Here is a 19,953-nt window from a genome sequence, read left to right as displayed (position 1 = left end):
AACTTTTCCTCATTCAGTATGATGTTGGCTGTGGCTTTGTCATACGTGAATTTTATAATTTTGAGATATGTTCCTTCTGTGCCTAGTTTGTTGAGGGTTTTTTTTTTTTTTTTATCAAGAAAAGGTGCTGTATTTTATCAAATACTTTTTTCTGTATCTATTGGGATGATCATATGGTCTTTGTTTTTGCTTCTCTTTATGTGGTGAATTACATTTATTGATATGTGTATGTTGAACTATCCTTGCATCCCTGGGATGAAACTCATTTGATCATGATGAATTCTCTTTTTGATGTGCTGTTGAATTTGGTTTGCTAGTATTGGAGGATTTTTGCATCTATGTTCATAAGGGATGTTGGTCTACAGTTTTCCCTTTTTGTTGTGTCCTTACCTGGCTTCGGTATCAAGGTGATACTGGCTCATAGAATGAGTTATGGAATAATTTCTGTAGGATAGGTATCAGTTCTTCTTTATAGGCATGGTAGAATTCAGCTGTGAATCCATCTGCTCTAGGGCTTTTTTTGGTTGTGAGATGTTTTATTACTGCTTTAATCTCACTGCTCATTATTTATCTGTTCAGTATTTCTGTTACTTCCTGATTTAGGCTTGTGAATTTGTGTGTTTCCAGGAATTTATCCATTCCCTCTGTTTTCTAGTTTGTGTAGAGATTTTCATATTTTCATGAATGATATTTTGTATTTCTGTGGTATCTGTTGTAATGTCTCCTTTTTCATTTCTGATTGAGATTGGGGCCCTTTCTCTTCTATTTCTGGTTGGTTACTCTAGCTAGAAGTCTATCAATTTTGTTTATCTTTTCAAAGAACCAACTTTTTTTTTTTTTCATTTATCCTTTGTATTGATTGATTGGTTTCCATTTCATTTAGTTCTGGTCTGAGTTTGGTTATTTCTTCTGCTATATTTGGGTTTCGTTTGGTCGTCTTTTTCTATTCCTCAAGGTGAGACATTAGGTTCTTAATTTGTGGTCTTTCTGTCTTTTTGATGTAAGCATTTAAGGCTATGAATTTCCCTCTTAACACCACCCTTTCTGTACCACATATATTTTGTATGTTTGTGCAATAATTGTCATTCAGTTCAAAAAAATCTTTTGATTTTCATCTTAATTTCATCACTGACCCAAGGATCATTCAGCAGCAGGTTAATTTCCATGACATTTGTGTAGCTTTGAGAGTTCCTTTTGGAGTTGATTTCTAGTTCTATTCCACTGTGATCTGAGAAGATATGTGAAATGATTTTGATTTTTCTGAATTTTCTGTGACTTCTTTTGTGAGCTAACAAATGATCTATCTTGGAAAATGTAGCATACATTGATGAGAGGAATGTATATTCTGTAGTTTTGGGGTAGAATGTTTTATAGATACATCTTAGATCCATTTAGTCTAGAATGCTGTTTAACTCCAGTGTTTATTTGTTGATCTTCTGCCTAAATGATCTGTCCAGTTCTGTTAGGGGAGTGTTGAAGTCTCCAGCAATTATGTTGCTGTTTACTTCTTTGCTTAGGTCTAGTAGTATTTGACTATGAATCTGGGAACTCCCGTGTTAGATGCATATATATTTAGGGTTGTTGTATATTCTTGCTGAATTGCTCCCTTTATTATTGTATAATGAGTGTCTTTGTCATTTTTTTAAATTTTTTTTACCATTGTTGATTTAAAGTCTATTTTATCTGATAGGAGACTAGCTACTGCTCACTTTTGGTTTCCATTCACATGGAATATTTTTTTCCATCCCTTTACCTTGAGTCTATGAATATCCTTATGGGTTAGATGGGTTTCTTGGAGACAGTGGATACTTGGGGTGTGCTTTTTCATCCATTCAGCTGGTCCATATCTTTAAAAAGGAGCATTGAGACCGTTTACTTTCAAACTTAGTATTGATGTATGTGAGGTGCTGTTCTGTTTATCTTATTGAATGATACCTAGTTGCTTTGTTTTCTCCCTTGTGTTAATGTTTGATAAGAATTGTGAGCTTTAACTTTGGGAGATTTTTACATTGGTGGGTATCAATTGTTTTCCATGTTGGAAAACAGGCAGGTCTAGTGGTGACAAATTCCCTTAGTGTTTGCTTGTCTGGGAAAGACTGTATTTCTCCTTCATTTATGAAACTTAGTTTTGCAGGATACTCGTTTAAGAAGATTAAAAATGGTACCCCAGTCCCTTCTGGCTTAAAGGACTCTGCTGAGAAGTCTGTTGTTAGTCTGATGGGTTTTCCTTTTTAAGTAACTTGTTACTTTCATCTCATGGCTTGTAGGATTTTCTTCTTCACTTTGACTTTTGGTCAGGCTGATGACTTCATGTCTTTGTGATGTCCTGTTTGCTATGAGTCTTCTAGGTATTTGATGACCACCTTGTATCTGGATATCTAAATCTCTACTGATACCAGGGAAGTTTTCCTCTATTATTCTCTTAAATAGGTTTTCTGTACTTACTGCTGTTTCTTCTTCTCCCTCAGGGATACCTATGATTCTTATATTTGCTTTGTATAATCCCATATTTCTCCCAGTGATTGTTGATTTTTCTTTGTTCTTTTTTCTGCATTTTTCACTAACTGTGTTACTTGGAAATCCTTGTCTTCAAGGTCTGAAATTCTTTCTTCTGCTTGGTCTAGTCTGTTGTTAAAACTTTCTAATATATGTTGAAATTCCCTAAATGGCTCTTTTATTTCTTTCAGTTACGTTATCTCTTTTCTAACATTACCTGTCTCTTTAGTGAATTTTTCATTCATATCCTGAATTATTTTTTTGGCTTCTTTGAGATGATTTTCTACCATCTCCTCAATTCCATTCATCTTACTTGCCATCTGTAATCTCAATTCCATTTCTTTCATTTCAACAATTTCCTTTTGGTTGGAGTTCATTACTGGAGAGCTATTGTGATCTTTTGGGGGTGTCAAGACAGCCTGTTTTTTCATGTTGCTGGAGTTTTTTTTCTGGTGCCTTCTCATCCTGGGGCCACTTCTCTCAGCTCAGAATAGATAGCAGATATGGTACACCTGTTCTCCTCTGCTGGGACCTCCGTTGCTCAGTGAAGATACTGTTGGGTCCCTGGATGCTATGCTTAGTTTCTACTCCAGAAGTTTGACCAGGCAAGAGAGGGGGAGATGGACTGTGAGCCTTTAATTCCGCTGTGCTACATTTCCCCTGTTCCTCTGTGGTTGTCACCAGGCAACCAGGTGACACACGAGTTAAAGCTGGCTGGCAGGACAGGGCGTGTGCGTAGGATGGAGGAGGTCCACTGGGCATGGCATGCATGCGTGCAGTCCTGAGCAGCTGGGGTACCCGGTGTGTGGGTGGGAGGGGGTCTGCCCAGGGTGCAGCACAGGACATAGCAGGTGCACAGGGCATAGTGATGCCAGGTGGAGCAGCCTCTGGCACAGAGTAGGCCCGCAGGTAGCAGCTCACGTGTGAGATGGAACAGAATGTCCAGACAGAGTGGACCTGCAGGGCAGTATGCTTATGCGGGATGGAGGAGGTCCCGGGGCTGGGGCAGCCACGGGGCAGGTTTGCACAGGTATGGCGGGGCACATGCAGGGCGTGGCACCCAGGGTGCCCGTGCAGGGGACAACCCAGATCCAGAGGCCACAGCTGCACTGGCTTTCATCCCCAAGTGATTTTAAGTGACTTATAAAATTAAATATTTGTAAAATAAATTAGCTCTTAAAATATATATTAGAAAGCAGTTAGAAGGAGAGAGTGAGATACCAGTTCCGACCTAAACCAAGCTGGTAATTGCACTTGGACATTAATGAGGCTCTGAATTTTCTGGAAGCTAAGGCACATGGAGCACAGAGGAGTAAAAGAAAGGGGAAGGGAACAAAAACGTGTGTTGAGCTCTTACTGTGTGCAGATCATTCTGGTGGCCACTTCTCCATATGTTCTGCCCCCATTCTCACAACAGACCCTTGAGGGAGGTGTCATTGTTTATACACACATCACAGTCAGTGGCGGAGCCAGGATCTGAACCAATCCCCTGACTCTCCAAAGCCTCTGTGTTTTCATGTTAGGTTTAGGTTACGTTATTCTCTCCCAGTAAAGTGACACACGTGGCTCGTCTGGAGGCTCCTAGTCGTTCTTTGAGTATTTGTCTCAATGGATCCTTATACAGGGAACATTGGGTAACACACAGTAATCTGTAAATAGTAGGTGCTCAATCAGAGTTTATGGAATAACATGAATAAATAAATGGATAGTTAATAAAATGAAAGATACCATCTTTAATTTTTATAAGCTATAGAACTGTTTTTTATGGATACTTTCATATTAACCTCTGTAAAAAACAAAGCCACACCATAGCATCATCATTCAGTACAAGGCATTTAGGTAAAGGCTTAAAAATGTAATATTTTATATTTTTTCATTTCATTCACAACTTGATTTCTCAAAAGAATTGTGTAGACCCCCTTTGCTTCAGCCCCCGTTTACTTCTCAACGCACTGAACTGTATTCCGCCTCTCCTGACTCTGTTCAAGGTCGATGATAAAGTCATTAATTCTAATCCAGTGGACACATTGCATGCTCTGTCTGGGTCTCGCAGGAGCATTTAACATTATTAACCACTTGTTCCATCTTTGTCTTTACCTCTCTGGCTGCTCCTCTGCAGTCTCCTCTTTCTCTATCTTTTCATTCAGTGTTAAGGTTTCCCACGGATCTGTCCCGGGCCACCCTCTGTTCCCACTCCGCTCTGCCCCTCCCACGGCCATCTCATCCACTCTCCTAACTCCCGTTGCTAACCTCATGCAGGAGACTCTCAAATCTGAAAACCTGAATCAGATATGTTTTGTAACCAAACACTATAAATGAAGATCTAAGCCAAGAATAACACATCTTGAAAAAAAATGCTTTCTGTCTATGGAGTCAAAGCCTACTGTAAAAAGTGAAGAATCTTATCTGTTTCTCAGCCATTTCTTGGTCATCAGTCATGCCTTAGGCGTCACGTCTGTCTATGTTTAAGGACAGTATCGAACGAGTCTGCATTTGTTGTCATTAGTGATTTGTTTGATGGGGTGGACGGAAGGCACAGGTATTTAAAGATAAAGGATTTGAAGCCCTTCTCAATTGAACATTCATAAATAAAAGATGTCTCTGAAATTTCAGTAGAAATCAATGTGAAGTAAGATTCAATTGATGAGATCTCACATGATAAGCGATTTGTCGAAGCATGTCTGTTATATAAAGGTGGGAATCCACACAAGGAAAAGCCGATTGATTGATTGATTATATAACACGTGTTACGTTCTGTCCAGTGGCACGTGAATATGTTCGCAGAGGCAGCAGAAAGGCATCCTGATTTAGAGAACAAGTGTTGTCTTCTTCCCACACAGTGTGTTCCTAGAAGTTCTATCAGAACATAAATACGATTTTCTTCATAGTAATATCAGACTTGGTGATTTTACTCTTAGCCAAGGATTCAGCGTCAAAAAATTATAGTTACAATTAACAATGTGTTAGTGAAGTTGAGATAGTACTTTAAACCTGTATGGCTACTTTAAAACAATGTGATTATGCTGCAGATTCTGCAAAAAAAAAAAAAAAAAGAGAATTACTTGGGATTCCAATAACTGAGAGTATCCACAGCATTAGAAATTATATTGTAAATTTCACCTGCCTACAAATATGTCCGTTAAGTAAACATTAGTTAAGTACGCAATTTAGCATGGCCCCGGTTTCTTTACAGAGGTTAACTAGGAAGTTTTCACGAAATCTTCATGGAGATTGCTTCTCCCTTTTATTATTTAATAAAAACAAAGACTGCTTGCTTGCTTGATCTCAGAGCTTTGACATGCCTGTGACGAGTGCATCTGATGGCACAGTGTGCGTTTGCCATGGTTTTCAGAGATCTGAATGGACTCCATCCCAGGCAACCTGACAATAGCGCAAACAGAGGAGGAGGGGATGTGAATTTCTACCTCTCTGCCTCTAGTGGAGCTGCTGAGGTGCCGGCACTCTCAACCACTGCCCAGCCTCTGGGGCCATCCAGCCTTGCAGCAGACTGAGGGGTGGGGACTCTGACCCACTTCTGTGTCTGGTGCATATTTTTACAATGCAGAGATCCCGTGCTAATTGTTTTCTCTTGGAAACAACTTACTTAATGATTTCTTCAGATTTCAACTACAGTAAATAACTTGTTAAATAAAAATATTGGTATTAAAGGAGAAAAAAGAAATTACTTCCTTTAGCAGGTGAGACTGTTACATTCAAATTTAATTAACCAAGAAGCCCCCAAACCACAGAGCGTGTCACCCAGTGTTGACAATTAATTAGCTTTGCTCTGAAAGAGCTACAGGTGCTGAGCGAAGAGTTACGGATTAAAGGCTTTACTTGCTCCTCTAACGCTGCCCAATTCGAGCTATCACCCCTCGGTAGCGGTTTGCTGCTTCTGGCAACAAATGATATCTGAAGTGTGTAATTTCATGTCAGTGTTTAATGTCACGTGATTAAAATATGGAAGAAATGAGAATAAAGCACTTTTTTTTTTCCCCCAAAATAAAGATGTTAAAAGTGAACAACTGCTTTTCAGTTTCTTGTACTCTTCGGGATAATTTTCTAGCAAACAGCTAAAAGAACAAAGATAAATATTAAGGAAAACGCCCAAGGAATTGGTGATCACCTTTGGCTTTTAAACAGGCTGTTTATGGTAAATCATGCGGCTTCTTCCTTTTAAGGTTACATTAGCATATGCATAAATGATTTAACCAGAAACTACTGGAGTTAGCATGTAAAAGGCAGCATGATGTAATGAAAAGAACATTAGATTCGTTAGATTCTTGGAATCAGATTATCTGGAATATGCTTATTCCTTGAAGGAATCTTAATTTTAGTTGGATGGTCCTTGTACTTAGAAGATACGCAGATGTATTTTATGGACAATTGTTTCTCTGCAGCAAAACTGGGCACTGGCATTCCACAAGGAGTGGGCTTGGATTAGCCTGTGATTGTCTTTCTCTCTGTCTATATCTGTAGGCAACTGAATGTAGACTCATGGTTGCATCAATTCCATTCAGTAAGATAAGCCAGTTCTCTATTATTCATATTTATGAACGACACCAATAATGTCAATTCACTAAAATCATTTACATCCGGCTTGAGGATTTTTTTTTTTAACTTACATTTACATTTACTTGGGTCCAGTGTCTATGTGTTTACAGCTCTTTCAATTTATGTATTAAGCCCAACTTACAAAGGTATGACTCGGAAGAGATAAGCTTTCCCAACTGCCCTGGTACTAAGCAAGCTTTGTGCCGGGCACATCAGCCCAGGAGCATAAAGATCTGCAGAGCAGGGAGCGTCTGGTCAGAAGGATTGATGGCCAGAAGGTCAGTTGGCACAAGGAAAACTGCCTTTGCGTGTAAGTGCAGATGAGAAAGTAAGTCAGGGAGATGAACCCAGGCTGGAGCTGAGCCTTGCACGTGAAAGTCTAGCAGACAAGCAGAAGCCAAAGTGCGGGAGATCAGGAAGCTAAAATCAAGATGCTTAGGGCATCTGGGAAGACCAGGACACAGGGCTTGGCACAGGCAAACCAACAACAACAAAAGCAGGTAGAACCTAGGGCACAGGAGTGGCTAGGTCATCAGTAACCTGTGTGCACAGCCACTGGCACAAGGTCAGAGAGCAGGCGAAGCTCTGTCCCACAGGGATGGACAGGCTGAGTGATACTGCCCCCCTGTCCTTTCTCAGGTAGGGACTTCTCACTTGTGATTGTCCAGGGCGTTTGTATTCGGCATGCTTCAAGCAGAATGCCCTGCAGGCACACCTTCAGGCTTCTGTGTTCCTAATGCTTTTTCTCCTCCCTGATAAAGTTTTATGAGTCTGCACTGGCAGGCTGGAGCCCACCCTTCCAGAACAGCAAGGAGCAAAGGCACTGTAGCTTTGTAGGTCTGACTGGAGATAAATAATGATGAATGCATACTACGGTAGCTATAAGCCATGGAATCCCAGCTAACGTGTATGTCACGTGGCATCAAAGGCAGTTTATAAATTGGTAACATGTTACTACTGTAGACTTTTCTATTTCACATGCATTGTGAATAAGTTTTGCTTTATTCCATCTTCCATTGTCCTTGAAAAACGAGAGTGTTCTCTCCCAAGAATTTGAAAGATTGCCAAGGCTTGAAGCAAGTTATCACCTTCCTGAGATCATTTAGTCTCAGAAACAGAACTCTGCTTTTAATGAGCGTTTTCCTCTAGGTCTTGACCTGGAACTTGTTGTCTCGCAGTATGTGGGTCTGCCTTACTGGACACACAAAAATAGAAAAGTGTAATGAGAAAGTTGACATGTCCTTAGGCTGCCCGTGGAGTGTGGCACCAACTTGTCAAGTTCTAGGGGAAATTAGGTTCATTAAAGCCCAAGTTCCCAACCTCCTCCTGGGTCCTGAAACCCAGCTCTGGCAGATGGCACCTTGGCCATTAGCAAAGCAGCCCCATCAGAGTCCCTGTCATACGAAACGTTAAAGGAAGCCGCGAAGATGAGCCGCAACGTCTGCTCTCCCGCTGCCCTGCAGCCAGAGGTGAGCAGGTTGGGGGACGGCGGGGGACTGAGCAGCTGCTGTATGATGAGCCGAGAGGGGTTAACCCCTGGCATGACAAGGAGAAGAATCATTGCTAAAATGCCTCAAATCCCAATATACGTCACCGCAGCTTAGCTGAGCCCAGGGACATCACAGCATCAGACAGACCAAGAGGATTTACACACCTATCAGAAACTAGAGGATGCTTCTGACCACCTTGCAGCAAAGGCCCTCAGCAAGGCATGGATTCTGCCACTGACAGAGTATTTATTTGGCATTTGTAAAATCCACATCTCTACGCCAGGAAACAACAAACTCATGCTTTGTACTTCTGTTTAGGCTTCCATGCCAACAGCTAATTTTTTTTTTTTTATCAAACACCTTCTGCTTTACTTTGGCAAATGAAAGCGTCTGTTTTCACACAAGGAGCTTGACTCGGCAAACACTTCCATAGGTACCTGGCTTTAAGCAGAGGAGAAGGTTTTACTCTGAATGGCTTTTACAAAAAAATGAGTCTATGAATGGGCTCCTTTTTCTCCAGTGATTTTTGCCTTTAGTCATAGTTTCATTTACTCATTGTATTCTCATACTGACCGTGAAAAAATGCAGACACAAATGGATTAACAACATCCACCAGCAAGTGTGGTTGTCACATACTGCTTTTTACCCTTTTTGTACCTCCAGGCGTGAGTGTGAATGGTGTAGTGCCCAGATAACACGGTTCAGGAAAGCTTTGAGCCCCTTTCCGATAGGAAAGCTCGTTAGCTGTGTGGTGGGCTCACCTGCTGTGAGTCCTCAGGCTTCTCCCAGGTCCTCTTGATCTCTGCTGCTGGGAGCCAACGTCAAGTTATCAATAACATTTGTGCTGAAGTTGTGGAAACAACCCAAATGCCCATCAATACATGATTGGATTAGTAAGCTGTGGTATATGTATACCATGGAATATTACTCAGCTATAAGGAATGATGAAGATACGACATCTCTATGGTTCTCCTGGAGAGAGTTGGAACCCATTATATTAAGTGAAGTATCCCAAGAATGGAAAAACAAGCATCACATGTACTCACCAGAAAATTGGTTTCCCTGATCATCACCTAAATACACATCTGGGAACGACACCAATCGGATGTCAGACTGAGGTGGGGGGCGGGGGAGGGGATGGGGGTATGCCTACACAATGAGTGCATTGCGCACCGTTTGGGGAGTGGTAACACTTGAAGGTGCTGACTCGGGAAGGGGGGGTGGGGAAGGGAGGGATATATACCTACATGATGGGTGCAATGCGCATGACTTGGGGAACAGACACGCCTGGAGCTCTGACTTGGGGGGAAAGGCGGTACAGGAGCAACGTATGTAACCTGCAATTCTGTATCCCCCATAACAAGATGAAATAAAAAAAAAAAAAAAATTTGGTGGTGTGGATTCTTATCTGTGCAATTTAGGAGTCGACTCTTTGCTATGGAACAGTGGCTGGGTGACTCAAAGAGGACTTTGGTGACATTTATAGCATACCGATTGCATAGCTCTTTGGGTATGATTGTCAGTCAACAGATACTGATGGATTGAGTTTCCCAGAGCGCCGAGATTCATTCTGAGCAGCCTCCAGCATCCTTCTTGTGTATGTAGAGGAAGAAGCACAAGGCTGTGCAAGACCGTACCTAACAACGTTGTATTGCGGTGGCGATAATTGTTACTGTCATTATTATTGTGCAAGGACCCACTCCAGGTTGTAGGAATGGAAGAGCCATTTTCCTATAATTTGCCTTTATATTCTAATTCTGCCCATGACCTAACTCACTCAGCTGAGATGTTTCCCCCCTGTAATACAGAGGTATGTTGCTAAGCAACTAGATCAGTAATTGGTAAGTGCTTATATATGATTTGATTTGAGTTACATACAAAAATATGTAACTGGCTTTTTTCTCATTATTAGACAAATGATGATCATTTGGTTTTATTTTGTCCAAATAATATAAAATAACTGCTTTCATTTATCAAAGTGCATCATAACAAGATGTGGCGGGAAGACTCTGGGTCTAGAAGACAGAAAACATGAATCCAAGTCCCAGATAGAAGAATCACTAGTTTGGTGACCATGGGTAAAATCACTTTTTTTTTTTTAACCTACAGCTTGTGGTATAGCTACCTTCTCTGCTTGCCTCACAGGGCCGGGTTAAGGATGGATGTAATGATGCGTAGAAAATGTTTTAGAAAAAATAAAAGATTTCAAAGTCTAAGCATTATGTAGAACTCCAGGCTACTTAATCCTGGAACTTCAGGCCTGTTGGTGTAAATCCAAAGGCTCGATTGATTATGAAGTACAGAGTGTGTAGACATCATCCCCTCTGCAAGGCACAAAGCTATAGGGCAGGTCTGGGGGCTATGGAAGAAAGTAAACACGTGGTATTGACCCTGAATGAGTTAAACATGCAGTGATGGAGGCAGGCAGAAGCGATAGACTACACAGCAAAGCAGCATCTCAGTAAGTGTTAAAACGTAAGACATCTCCTCTCCGGACCAACTGCCGTAAGACTTCAGGCAAAAGGATGATGCCCCATGAGAGCCAACGTTGTTGATGAGGGCCACTTGTACAGTCCAAGAAGCATGGGTAAATTTTTAGGAGAAGTCTTAAAGGGACATTCACAGCGGTGATCACTATGGGTTAACTATGCATTAACTTGCAAAAATCAATCGATCCATTTCCAAATTATACCAGTATCTGGGTGTGGTGTTTTAACACGATATTGTTTGAGGTTAATGGTCAGCCATGTTTTGCCTCCTAGCAGTAAACATTTTATTTGAAGTCATGTCATGAATTATCTTCCTGCACTAATGAAATGGATCATTTACATAAAAATCAGAAAAAAAAAACCCGGACCCATATGCTTTTCAGTCTCTGGGGACATGGAAATGACCTCCCTGACAGCCAATTAGAAAACAGAAAGGAGGAGGAGGAGGATGCTCTTACTCCCGATTTGGAGAAGTTCCAGAGTGACTAGCGTGCTTCACGGCTGTGCCAGAACACATCTAAATAGGTGTTGTTTTAAAACGAAGCTTTACTGCTGTTGGTTACGTGTGGATGGGTATCTCAGCCGCCTCCGGAGACTCTGCCTCAGAACGTGGGATCTCGTCGCATATACTTGCTGTTTATAATCTGTTTTATTATCTTCTCCCCCTGTGTCATTGACCCCATGGACTTCCTAGGGGCTGCTGTGATCTGTCATGTCATTGCTCATTATCAGATAGTCTTAATCCTCAGAGCATTGAAATACTTCTGTAATGGCTCACGCACGGTGGAGCCCAAGGCGGCACCAGGCATTTTCACATTAAATTGCGGCTCAGATCATCCTTTTCATGCTGACAGTGGAGATTCTGCACCTGCCGTCCCCCTCCTGGGTCAGGACCCTGTCCGTGCAGCAGGTGCAGCCGCTCTTGAAGACCTCGCAGTTTTTCAGTGGATATCTCACCCATCAGTCACCTGGGTCGAATTCAGTAGAGCTTGAATGACCTCTTAATTTTTATAAATCTTTTACCCACCTATCTGATCATCCTACACTTGAACACCCCTCAGACAAGATGAAATATTCTTAAGATATAGTTAGCAACACATGGTATGTAGAATTTTTAAAAGGATATAGAGGTCCTTATTTAAAAATAACTATATTGCTTGATTTTTCTTACCTGTTCCCTAAGAAGAGTTCTATTCTTCATGAAGCTAATAATTTTTAAAAGATTGTTAGGTCAACATTTTAAGAATCTCTAGACACTAAGGACAGTAGACCCCAATTGAATTCTCATGAGATGCACTTATTTTTTTTTATTATTATTTTTAGAGATAGTCTTGCTCTGTCACCCAGGGGTCTAGTACAGTGGCACCGTCATGGCTCACTGTAACCTCAAACTCCCAGGCTCAAATGATCCTCCTGCCGCAGCCTACCAAGTTAGCTGGGATTACAGGTACTGCCACCACTCCTAGCTAATTTTTTTATTTTTGGTAGAGATGGGGTCTCACTATGTTGCCCAGGCTGGTCTCAAATTCCAGGGCTCAAGTGATCCTCCTCAGCCTCCTAAAGTGCTCAGATTACAGGCATGAGCCACTGCACCCAACTGAGATGCACTTAGAATGAGTTTTCCATTTGAATATCCTACAATTTCAAAAATCCAGGGTGGTAGTTTGGCAAATAGTCCTATCACATAAATATAAAAAAAAGTCCACAAATGGCCATAAATTCCCCCTCTAATCTATATAACTAAAGACCTAAGACTTCCCCACTTTAAACCAATTAAATTCACCAGATAAGTATTTACCTAGTTTTCTTAGAGCTGGGTAGATCTGGCCAATGAGGACAAGTAACCATCGCATGTGAAGGTCATTTCAATTCTAAACTGATTTCTGAATTCAGATGTTGCCACACTGATGTGTTAAGAGAGTTGTCTTCTGTGTGAGATGGGTGAGGATATGGAGAGAAAGGGCTAGAACACAGAGGGAAGGATTGAGCTCACTGGGTTTAAATTCTTGCCAACCACAGTCCACTGCTCTTCTCTTCACAGCCTGATAATGCTTAGCATGGCGCCAGTTTCTTTATAGTCGTTCAGTACATATTAATTTCATCCTGCTAGAGAGACCATCTTTTTCCTTGAAATAAGGCACAGACAATTAAATGAAGCTAATGGATATTTAAAGATATAGGCTGGGATGAATAGCTTTAGGAAATATATGATAGTATCCTGGGTAAGAACAAGACAAGTAAATATTGCTTATAATAGCTTTTTTAGGTTAAGTATTTTTGCTATTTGAAATCTTACAGAACAACCCACTCATCTGTCTTCTTTACTATGAAAAAAAGAACTTGTAAGGCATTAGTTACAGAAAATACATTCTAGCCAAAATGTCTTTACCTTTTCAATTCTTTCATGACTGCCTCTCCTTTAAAGCCCCTGAATAATACAATTAGACATGAATGATTTCTGAATCTTAACCTTCTCCTATCTGTGTGTTATTGAAGTGCTGTATGAAGAGCTGAAGCTGCTGACCTGCAAGAAATTGGAATATAGAAAACAGAGATCAAACAGCCGGTTATAATGATGTCAAAATTAAAATAAAATGCTATTATGGAATCCGTGGCTATAAAAATGTGATTTATATTAACTTCACTATTCTGAAAATCTCCTGATATATTTTATATGCAAATTTTAAGAAGAAAATAATTTTAAACGTATTCTCGAAAGAATTTCCTCTATTATTCCTGGGGTTTCTTGCATCAAAGCCAACAGAGGCTTTCCGAAATGGAATAGCGATTCCAGGCTTCATTGCAGAAACTCTGCATTGGAAGAGATTTTAGAAATCATCTGGTTTTCCCATTGCATGCATTCTTGTCTCTGATATTCCCTGCAAGTGGTTTTCTACCCGCTACTTGGACAATTTCAGTGACAAAAAAACTCACTGCTTTATGAAGTTGACCCATCATTAATGGGTTACTCCAATTTTTAGAAAAATGTCCCCTAAGCTTATAAAGCTAAATATGCCTTAATGTTTCATCTATTGTTTAGCTGCCTGTGCTATATAAATGTAACCATTATTCACATATGATCTGGTACAAGAGAACTTATATTCACTCTCAACTCTAATTATTTATATGCCTTCGAAATATCACGTATTAGAGTACTAAACCCTTTACATGCACTGTCTTACTTAATTTTCATAAAAAGTCTAAGAAAGTGGGTACTATTTTTGCTTTATCTTATGCAGAAACTGAGACTTGATAATAATGCCTATAATAGTGATGACGATGATGGTGATAGCATTATTGTGTGCCAACTCCATGCCAGGCACTGTGCGAAGCCCTTTATATATACATGATCAGAATTTAAGTAACTTGCCTAAAATTATCTACCTGGTATCTCAGGTTCAAACTCAGGTCAGATCCTGAAAGTCCTCTGGATTTAACATCTTTATGCCTCATTTCTTTGTCTGCTAAATATGGGTAATATTACCTTCCTTATAAAGTCTTCTGAGATTCAAAAAATGGCTTATGAAAGTATCTGGCATCCTTGCTTGAAAAATACTTCCTTCCACATACCATTTATTCATTTCTTTAAAGATAATTTTTGAAAAGTCTCTCTTCCTTCCTCTTTCTCCAGGTTTTCATTCTCCAGGCTAAATATCCCCAGTTCCTTGCGTCTTCATTCATTCGTTTAGCATAATACTTATGAGGTCACCCCCCTGATGAAACTTGTACATTCTAGAAGGAAAACAGGTGATAGACAATAGAAATGACAGCTAAGTAAATCATCTACTGTGTTAAAACATAATAAGGGTCATGTTTGTGGGCAACTAGGATAAGGAAAATTAAGAGTCTGAGAGTGGGTGGTGGTTTGTTCACTGTGGCTGTGTGATAAATTTTCCCCAAACTGTGGCTGGGTATGGCAGCTTATACCTGTAATCCCAGCGCTTTGGGAGACAGGAGGATGGCTTGAGGCCAGGAGTTCCAGATCAGCCTGGGCAATATAGCAAGACCCTGTCTCTACAAAATTTTTTTAAAAACTTTAGCCAGTTGTGGTGGGGTATGCCTGTAGTCCCAGCTACTCAGCAGGCTGAGGCAGAAGGATCGCCTGGGCCCAGGAGTTCGAGGTTACAGTGAGCTATGATCACGCCACTGTACTCCAGCCTGGGCTACGCAGTGAGACCTCATATCTTTAAAAAAAAAAAAAATTGAGAAATTATAGCCACAGGGGTATTACTTAATAGAGATGTTATTTAAATTGTGATCCTGGAAGAAAACACCAAAGGATTGAGGGTGGACGTGAAGAAGACAAGGACTGAACCCTGAGGCCCCCCACACCCCACCATTAAGAGACTGGGCAGCAGCAGAGAAGGAACCAACAAAGACGGGAAAGAACGACCAGACGGTCCCTGAAGCCTAGAGGAGACAGTGTGTCAAGGAGGAAGGATACACTCAGTGCTGTGAAAGGTCAAGGTCGGGGCTGAGAACTGTTGCATTCAGCAACCATGGCGGTCATCGGCGACCTAGACAACAGCGGTTTCAGAGGACTAGAGGGACAGAGGCCTGACAGCAATGAGTTTATAGACAGTGGGAAGGAGAGGGGTTGAGGAAAGGGAGTACAAACGACACTTCCCACGAGTTTTGCTGCCAAGATGAGCGAGGAAATAGAATAGTAGTTGGCCGGAGGAGAAGAATCAAGAGAAGGATTTGTTTTATTTTTTAAGATGGCAGAAATAACATGTCGTATGCTGTTGGGAATGATGTAGGAGAGAGGGAAGATGTGATACTGCAGAGGAGGGAAACCTTGGAGGGCTGTCAGGGGTGTGCTTGAATTTCAGAGCCCCTTGCTTTCCTCCTCTGCAGGGATGTGTGGGGTGAGCCTGGGTGGCGGAGATAAGAAAAAGGAAAAAGCCATTGGGCCACTGCCCCTTCTAAGCTGCCTCTAGTGTCACTCCCTTCCCCTTTGTCTCTCGCCACTTGGCCTGGGAACCCCAGCTGGTGAGGGGCTGGGAACCCCAGCTGCTGCCGGGTCCTTTTCCCACTGTGCAAAAGAATCCAAAATGGGAATGGGTAAAGCCACCTGTCAGTTACTAGGAGATCATCATCTTCCCCCTTCTTGTCGCTGTCGGAGAGGCAGGCAGTGAGGTTGGAAAGCAGGGAGGGATTGCGGAGCAGAGGTGTTTGCAGGTGTCAGAGAAGGTGATGTGACACCTCCTGTCTCTGACTGACACACACCGCGGGACGAGTTGCTGCTCATTTAGGGAGAGAATCTCGAAGAGGAATATGAAAACTGCCAAGAGAAGCGCTAGACAAGTCATTGAACAATTCCATTTCGCCCTTGGTGTTAGAAGGAAAGCATCAAGAAGAGTGGCAATGAAATCATGAAAAAAATATATATTCTTAGCTTTTCCTTTTCACTGATTGGAAAAGGAAAGCATTGTAGAAATCTCCTTCCCGTGCCCTTCACTTCCCACCGTCGTATGATAGAGTGACTGTAGGCTCCCCTAAGTTGGGCACATGGTATTGGGACTTGGAGAATCTTTCCATCAAAACCCGTTATCCCCCATGTATATCCCAACCCTCTGTATCTCACTCTCGTGAAATAGATTTTCAGTTTTACAGCTGAGAAAAATTAAGCTTCGAAATGGTAACAACGCCATTTGCTGTATTTGTGCAGTGGCAATTTTGTAGCTCAGGGGATTTGTCAAAAGCATGACACTTACTGATACAAATTTAAAAGCAACTATTCCAGAGACTGGGCTTGGGGGGAGGAGGAGGTGCCAACAATGTTGATTTCATCTTACTGACCTGCCTCTCCCGTGACGTGTCATGTAATTGGTAAGCACACTGGATGGGTGATGAGGTTTTGATCTGTAGAATAAAGTCATGGTAGTGCTTTTGTTTTAAGCAGCAGCTCAAACGTTTAATGACATTTGATGAGGAAATTCGAATTCTTAGCACAAGAGTGTCGTGTGAAAATACCAAGAATTAGCCCAGAAATGAGTATGTCATAGTCTGTAAAATACCTGTGCCTCACCCCGCCCCTTGCCCTCTTCTCTATAGTAAGATTATCGTGTTTTGGGTGTTGCAGGGTACTTGAGTGATAGAAGGTGTCGTGTGAACAGCCAATGTTGCTAATGACGCCGGACGCCTCCGTGCCCACCTGTCCCTGTCTGTGTCCATTTGTTGTCATGACCCCCTCACCTTGCACTTGCCCATGAATTGCAATTTGCACTTAAGGACTGCCCTGCATGGTAGCCTGTGACCCACGTGCTCAGCCCATAGTCTCAGCACCCTGCACCCTGGCTGGAGTTTATATTCTGATTCTGTGTTACATTTCTAAAACCAGTTTGATTTCTATTTTCCCTTTCTCATCAGGGCTTGTATTTTTCTTCTTCAGCCACATACATAGCATGCCTTGATTGGTCACCACGTGGTTCTTCATGAAGCTGGCTTGGATCCGTTAGAGTTTCTAAGTTAGCTCGTAAGGTCTCTCACACTTGAGTTCATACCGGAGAAGTTACGGAATGATTAGCTTCGTAGGTGCCGTTTATCCCCAAAGATGACCAGCTTTATTCGTGCTGAAGCCGAATGTCAGTGGATCACAAACACTTCTTTGTGAATCGTGATTGCAGAACCATGCAATTTTTGTGGCTTCTTTCCGCTGTCTAAATGACTAGGCAGCTCGTTCAGTTCACTCTGTTGCAGGAAGGGGCTGCTACAGAGGGGGGTGAGGACAGACGGAACCATTGGGCTTTAAATAAGAACTAGAGAGTTCTTATAAAAGAAAGAAAATAAAGTAACCCTAACGGATCTGGCTGTACAACAATTTTTCCATTATTTTCTCTTTTCTACGTTATACCCTCCAGAGCCGCCCAGAAGTTAAACCTGTCTTCTAAAAAGAAGAAGCATCGACCTTCGACCTCCTCGGTGGCTGAGCCACCCCTCTTCGCCACCAGCTTCAGCGGGATTCTGCAGATGTCCCCGCCCCCGGCCCCGCCCTGCCTGCTGAGGGCCGTCAACAAGGTGAAGGACACGCCCGGCCTGGGCAAGGTAGGCGCCGGCTCCGTCCCCGCCGCCGCTCAGAGTGTGGGGTTCTGGGTCAGGTTTGGGAAAGAAGAAAATGGGGGCTCCGATTTGTTAAAATAAGAAGGTGGCAGGGAGAAAAGGAGACAAAATGAAATTCATTTGGAAGTCCTGTAAGATTTTCTTCGGTTCCATAGACTAAGTAGTAAATTAAGACATTCAAAGTGTCGGAGATCTGATTTGATGTTGGTGGGGGGGGGGGGGGAACCCAGCTTTGCCAGGTACAGTGGCTCATGCCCGCAGTCCTGGCACTCTGGGAGGCCGAGCCTGGAGGATCTCTTGAGACCAGGAGTTTGAGACCAGCCTGAGCAAGAGCAAGACCTTGTCTCTACAAAAAGCAAAAGCAAAAAAAAAAAAAAAAAAATTAGCTGGGCATGGTGGTACACCCCTGTAGTCCCAGCTACTCAGGAGGCTGAGGCAGGAGGATCACCTGAGCTCAGGAGTTTGAGGTTGCCGTGAGCTATGAGGATGCCACTGAACTCTAGCCTGGGTGACAGAGTGAGACCCTGTCTTAGAAAAACAAAAACAGCTTTTGCATGATTTGGCAGAACCGTAGCTATTTAAAGAAAACACAAAGACACAAAAGACAGAGGCAGAGGTATGAGACCGAGAGAAAACACAGTACACAGTACAGAAATGAGACATAAAGACGCTTTGTAATTTCCCTGTGACACTTGCATTTTTTCCTCCCCTTCAGGGAAATCATGACTTCTATTTTTAAACTAGACGACCAATGGGATTTCTGGGGAGCACGTTCAGTGCTGCCTTTCTAGCCAAGAAATGCAATTTTGAATGGTTACAAATGCTTAGAGATGTAGGAACATGGGCAGTTGCTTATCTGCTGAAGGGAGCAACCGCTAAGCTGCCTGGTCAAGGTTCTGCGTATTCAGATCACCAACTGCCCATCTCGGGGACCCCGACAGGGTCATGCCCAGGTTTGTGGTCTTCAGAAGGCCTTAGTCCTTCTGGACTTTACCGCCTTCTTCCTCTGTTCTCTTCTCCTTTCCTTGGGAATGTCTCCTTCCATGCTCTCCCACCCTCAGTCTCACCACCCTGTTGGGAAGATAGTAATTTCGCATGGTACTCACTCGAACACAAGAAGAGTTTAAATTGTACGATGACAGTGAGTAGGACAACGCTTACCCTGAGGGAAAGCATTCAGGCCTGGAACTGTCCGTGGTGTTGGGCAGGTTTTTAGCTGAAGGCTCTCCCAGGCCCAGAGGTAAAGCCAGACCCACAGGAGCAGGGCGGTGGCCTGGGCTTGGTCTCTGGGGGCTGTTCCAGCATCACCAGCCGTGGAAGCAGGTGGAGAAAACGGTGTGGCCAGGACTCCTGTCCAGAGGACTCACGTGGGTGGCAGCGCCGAGGAATGGCGGGGACACCCCACAGGGGCACATGGGAGTGATGGGGTGGATGACATGCTGCCTGCTAAGGAGGGTGGTGTCACGTAACTTGGGGGCTCTTTTTCCTTTTTCTGAAATTTTGTATTTTTAATTGTGGTAAGATGCACAGAACGTAGAAGTTACCATCTTGACCATGGTCAAGTGTTCATGGTCTGCTGTTTTGCAAAGAGGAGTTTGGAACTTCTCTGCCAGAGCTGAGCCGCCCTGGGCAAGGTGACAGCGAGCTGCTCGTACAGTCTCCTGCCCCGCTGTGCTCTAAGCAGCATCTCGCTTTCCCTCTAAATGAGTGTGAGCAAATGTTTAACTGATGTCCCTTTGGAAAGGTGCCAGGTTCTTAGCCAACCTGGGGCACTCATACGCCCCAGCATGGCCCTGTCGGGGATACCGCAAAACGCACCACGCCAGACACTGTCTTCCTGTGTCTCTAACCTGGGCCTTGCC

The 19,953-nt window shown here is 42.6% G+C and overlaps 1 protein-coding gene across 1 annotated transcript in view; it reads left to right on the top strand.

The window, feature by feature from the left end:
* The window catches only part of KIF26B (kinesin family member 26B), a 386,602-nt gene that overhangs the window by 276,025 nt on the left and 90,624 nt on the right, over positions 1 to 19,953 (top strand). Inside the window, exon 5 of the mRNA XM_069484638.1 lies at positions 17,893 to 18,076. Within this exon, the coding sequence (XP_069340739.1) occupies positions 17,893 to 18,076 (184 nt within the window). The remainder of the gene's footprint in view (positions 1 to 17,892; positions 18,077 to 19,953) is intronic.

The sequence above is a fragment of the Eulemur rufifrons genome, chromosome 11 (genome assembly GCF_041146395.1).
Source record: "Eulemur rufifrons isolate Redbay chromosome 11, OSU_ERuf_1, whole genome shotgun sequence".
NCBI lineage: Eukaryota > Metazoa > Chordata > Mammalia > Primates > Lemuridae > Eulemur > Eulemur rufifrons.
This window is presented reverse-complemented; position numbering and strand designations above follow the sequence as displayed.